A 5526-nucleotide genomic window follows, 5' to 3' on the forward strand; every position below is an offset into this window, starting at 1 on the left:
AATAGGGACACCTCCAAAATACCCAGATTTTAGAATTGAATACTTGCCAATTTTAATCTATGAACCAATGTACTCTTTTTCTATTATAATACAATGTGGATTTTGTTAAAGAATCTTACATGTTTTATTTCTCTTGCGTATTTTGGGTTTATTTCATAACTGTGCTCATTAAGCTTCCGGCTTCATTAGTATTGAAGGTAGTATTGTGGTAGGAAAAATTGGGCTTTAGAGTCAGACATACAAGAGGCTGAATTCTGATTTTCTAAGTAAGTAACTTTATGACTTTGAGAATGTTGAATAACTCTTAAAACTTCATTTATTCTTGTCCATTAGTGCTGTTTCAAGGACTAAATGAATGATTTACTAGTGAAGAGTAGACAAATAAATGTTGGTTCACACCAAAATTACATTTGTCTGAGGAGGAAGAGAGAAGAGAAGGCAAATATAAAAGAGAACCTGTTAAAAGTTAGCAAGCCATATTAGTAGTATCCAGAATGTTAGTCATTCTGCCAATAGATTCTTTTTTAAAAAATTAAAATAATCATCTTTTTTTACCTTTTTAAAATGGAAGAAATATACCCAAAACTAACATAAACAAAGGACACATCTTGCCAGAGAAATATAGTTTATTGGAAAAACCACCAAGAAATTTTCTTCTATGGAAATACCCAATACAAGAAACAAGAGCCAGGAAGCAGTATGATCAAGAACATGTAATCTGAGGTCTTACAGATTGAAACAGTAGTTTGCTAATAAAACATTCACCTGCCCACAGGAACCAAATGGTTATTCAGCTAAATAACCATGAAAAATACTTTTCTTTTTTCCCGCCATTAAAACCAAAGGTAAATTCTTCATATCTGGGCCATCTGATCTGCCTTAACATCTGGTAAACTACTGAGGCAAGTGACTACTGACGAGACAGCTTCTGGATTCCTCGTTGTCGGGCACTGAGCAAAGTAGCCATCCATCAGCAGCTTCTTGGGAGGCAGGGCTCACAGCAGGCCTGAGTGAAGGTGGTGAGGTTGAGGGTCTCCAGGCCTGGGGTTGGCTGGCAGGAATTGAGCAGGAAGCAGGTGGGCACGCAGGGCTGAGGAATGTAGCAGGGTGGGGGACAGTTGTCACAGCAGGTGGGCTCCAGTAACCAAACCGTGTGTGGGCAGGTGCTGGGCAGGCAGACTCCGCAGCGGCAGGATTTGTCGAAGGTGCAGATGGTGGTGGCGGGCCCGGTGGGGACACTGCAGCTGCGAGAGGCACAGCAATCCATGGCAATTGGTGTCTAGTTAGCTTTCAGTTTCTTAGACAGATGAGGTTGGTGAGGTACAAATGTCTCCTCTCTTGTTAGGGCTCTTATATACCCTCCCAAGTGGGCATTGGTCCAGCTGGAAGGCTTCCTGTTTTGTTTATGGCACCCTTTTTCACTGAGATTCTCTAATCTGTTTGGCATTTACATGTCCATTAAGAGTTCCCGCTCTTGTTAAGTTAATCATATTTTTGAGTCATTGACTTGTCATTTTTGTCACAAGATCATCACATTTTGTCTTCACAGGGTTCTGGCATGCCAAACCTTACATGACTTTTATGGGTAATCAATCCAAGTGACAATTCAGCTGTAATTTTGGAGGCCAAACTCTTCTTGTTTTCCCTCTTAATTTAAAATACTGTGGATCACATAATGTGATTTCTAATGACTAATTTCAGAATGAGTAACTCAAATGATGAATTGGACTATTTTCAACTCAATAAAGTCAACAAGAATATGGCTATTTACAGATGAATGTTTCATGTGACTACAGGCATCTCAGATACGTTTGCATTATTTAGTGATATTATAATTCAGGTTCTATTGAGCAAGCAAAGAGGCAGAGTGGTACAGGATGAAATTCCTTCTTATTATTTTTAATAAATTCGTAGTGAATTTCTCAAAGTTGTATTATTCTATGGATTGTTTTTTTCTAAAAGAGTCCCAAAGTTATGCCAATCTTGTGGTGAATCAAAGTATAAATTCATTGGAAGGAAGGAAGGATCCACACAGTGACAATTCTTTGTTGAATGTACCATTAAAAGAAAACCACCTCAGCCTTGATTCATTTTCATCAAATAAGATGAAATAGGAATTAAAAGGAGAAACCTTAAGAGTCACAGAACAACAGTGGATTTTGGCAGGAAATCTGACCCAATGCAATTTAGAACTATGGCATTCATAAAAATCACTTTTTCACTGACCTACTCCCTACTTTGCTTGTTTATTTGTTTTCGTATCTTGGATCTTGAACTAGATTGAAATTCCTCTGAGGTATGCCGTAAACAACATCTTTTACTTCAGTCAGCCAGAAATTGAACCAGATAATCTCAAAAGTGTGATAGTCTAGATTCCAACATCTTCCTACACCTGTCCATGATCAGCACAAATCCTTTCAGATAATATTGTATAATTTAAGTTACATACTCGTTGTGTGGCAATTTGTTGAATAAACAGAAAGCAAAGATTCTTGGTAGGTTGTTTCTGAGGTCACATTACCAAAAACCAGTAAGATCTATTTAAAAGAGAAGAAAACTGACTAAAATCAGTGGAAAATATCAAATGTCATTCATAGGTAAGCCTTATATGTTATATGTTAAAACAACCAGTTTATCTTTTATTCTTTTTAACAACAAAAATAAGTGACACATGTATGCCAATGAATACTATGCAGCCATAAAAAATAAGGAGATCCCATCCTTTGAAGAAACACGGATGGAGCTGGAGGCTATTATCATTAGTAAACTAATGCAGAAACAGAAAACCAAATACTGCGTGTTCTCACTTATAAGTGGTAGCTAAATGATAAGAACACATGGACACATAGAAGGGAATAACAGACGCTGAAAGCTATCAGAGAGTGGAAGGTGGGAGGAGGGACAGGATCAGGAAAAATAACTCATGGGCACTAGGCTTAATACCTGGGTGATGAAATAATCTGTACAACAAACCCCCATGACACAAGTTTACCTATGTAACAAACCTGCACGTGTACCCCTGAACTTAAAAGTTAAAAACAAAAAAACAGAAAACAACTTTCAAATCATTTTTATTAGCAGGAATTTACAACAAATGCCAAGGGTGTTGAACATCATACTGTTACCAGATGGTGCCATGGGCTTTTGGTGTCCCAAACAAAGAATCGGACGAGACACACACAGCAAAACAAAGCAGCAAAAGTGTATTAAGCACAGTATTACACTCTAAGAGGGGGAGAGCAAACCGACCTCTATGAGATGAGATCAGCCCCCAGCTTGGTGCAGTTTGGGTCTTTGTGTGTGTGTGTGTGTGTGTGTGTGTGTGTGTGTGTCTTCCCAAGACTGCCTAATCTCTAGCCAGTGTCTGCCTCTTTGATGGACAGGTGTGTTGCTTAGTTACTTTGGTCTCTGTGTGCTTGGACACCACCTCCAGCCCATAATTCTAAGTACATACGTGATATGCGGTCCATATGCATAAGCCTGAATGAGCTGATTTTCATACAAGGTGATGTTAAGGATACTTTTTCTCTTTAACGCACATGCTTATCCATGAAGAGTTGCCCCTTACTGGTTTGGTCCTTATCCTGCTCTGGCAATGGGGGACTTGCTTTCTTCTCTTAACTTACTTTTTGTTTTGGCTAGAGTACAGTGGCATTCTCTGCTCACTGCAGCCTCCACCTCCTGGGTTCGAGTGATTCTCCTACCTCAGACTCCCAAGTAGCTGGGATTACAGGTGCCCATCACCACACCCACATAAGTTTTGTACTTTTTGTAGAGCGGGGGGTTTCACCACGTTGGCCAGGCTGGTCTTGAACTCCTGACTTCAAGCGATCCACCTGCTTTGGCCTCCCAAAGTGCCAGGATTACAGTATGAGCCACCGCACCTAGTCTAACTTCTGCTTCATATCTTGTTTCTTGCTTACCTGCCCCTTCACCTTGCTTCTGGTCCCTGCTTTTATTCACTCCGCTCTTTATCCAAGTTTTAATTCCCTTTGCTATTCTCCTGCCTCAATACCTACACTTTACCACCGAAGAACAGAGAAGCAAATTCAAGTGGCCTTCCGAGTATATTATAAAATTCAAAGTTAATGAACTAGTATTGAAACCGTCAAGGAAATGTTTAATGTTTACTTACTCTTGACTTACCAGTCTCTCTCATAGAGAAGCCAGTGGCTTGGCAAGTAGAATATATGGAGAAGACCCTCTCCCATTCTCTGTGTTCTCTCTGACTTCTCTTTTAAAATTTATCTTGAAATATTATATAGATTCAGGAGATCTACTATACAACATGGTGACTATAGTGAATAACCATATACTGCAATGAAAAATGCTGAGAGAATGGATTAAGTGTTCTCACCACAAAAATGATAGCTATGTGAATCATGCATATGTTAATCATACAGCACATCACATAAAGTGAAGGCGGGAGTCTCCTAGGTACTTTACCCTCTGTGACCTCGTTCATACTGTTTCTTTAACTTAAACTGACCTTTCCCAGTTCTCTACTTTCCAAATCCTGTTGATCCCTCAAGATTCAGCCAAACATCCCCTTCATAAAGAAACTTTAGGTGATTCTTCTAGATGTTTGCATCCTTTTCTCTGCTCTCACAAAATGGGCTGCCTATTCTTCCCTTTCAACCTCATTTCTTTCTGCTGTATTTTATAGTTTGTCACTTAAATTTGTTTTCCTCACTCCAGTGCAAGGTTTTGGAAGTGGTAATCGTATGTTAGCCTTATTTGTCTTTTTCAAGCACTTAGGACAATGCCTGAAACAGGGTAGGCATTTGATAAATATTTGTTGCATTGGATTACATTTCAAATTAGAATTAAAAAGGTATTTATTTATTTTTGTAATGGCCTTTTATAACAGTAACGCTTTATATAAGCAGAGTGATTCATTTTTTGTGTGAATTGCTTTACAGTTGTCAAAACTTTTTTTTTTTTTTTTTGAGATGGAGTTTCGCTCTTGTTGCCCAGAGTGCAATGGCGTGATCTCTGCTCACAGCAACCTCTGCCTCCTGGGTTCAAGCCATTCTCCTGCCTCAGCCTCCGGAGTAGATGGGACTACAGGCGTGCACCACCACACCTGGCTAATTTTGTATTTTTAGCAGAGACGGGGTTTCTCCATGTTGGTCGGGCTGGTCTCGAACTCCAGACCTCAGGTGATCCACCCGCCTCGGCCTCCCAAAGTGCTGGGATTACAGGCATGACCCACCGCGCCCAACCAACATTTTTAAATTCGAAGATTTACTTAAATGAGATGGTGAAAAAAATAGGGGTTAGCTCAATCTTTGAGGTCTTTTCTGTGAGCATGTTGATCTCAAATTGCCAGCTTCACTCCTTCTTTAAGGACACATGTGAGTTTATTTAGAGGCAGGGAAAAAACAAAAATTAAAGTTAGATGCTGACCTTGGCATTTAAAACGACTCTAAGCTTAGAGCCTAATGCATTTCACTATCCTCACAGTTTTCTTCAGGTATCTGTGTATGCCTGTGAGGCCTCTTTTTGGCTATGAAATTTATGTTG

The 5526-nt window shown here is 39.5% G+C and overlaps 1 protein-coding gene across 1 annotated transcript; it reads right to left on the reverse strand.

The window, feature by feature from the left end:
- Window positions 1-608: 608 nt before the first annotated feature.
- Window positions 609-1340, reverse strand: KRTAP3-3 (keratin associated protein 3-3). Its single transcript, XM_001083011.5, has one exon. It carries the CDS (start codon window positions 1265-1267, stop codon window positions 971-973), a length of 297 nt encoding a protein of 98 aa, XP_001083011.2. The 5' UTR covers window positions 1268-1340; the 3' UTR covers window positions 609-970.
- Between the last annotated feature and the right edge of the window lie 4186 nt (window positions 1341-5526).

The sequence above is a fragment of the Macaca mulatta genome, chromosome 16, assembly GCF_049350105.2.
Source record: "Macaca mulatta isolate MMU2019108-1 chromosome 16, T2T-MMU8v2.0, whole genome shotgun sequence".
NCBI lineage: Eukaryota > Metazoa > Chordata > Mammalia > Primates > Cercopithecidae > Macaca > Macaca mulatta.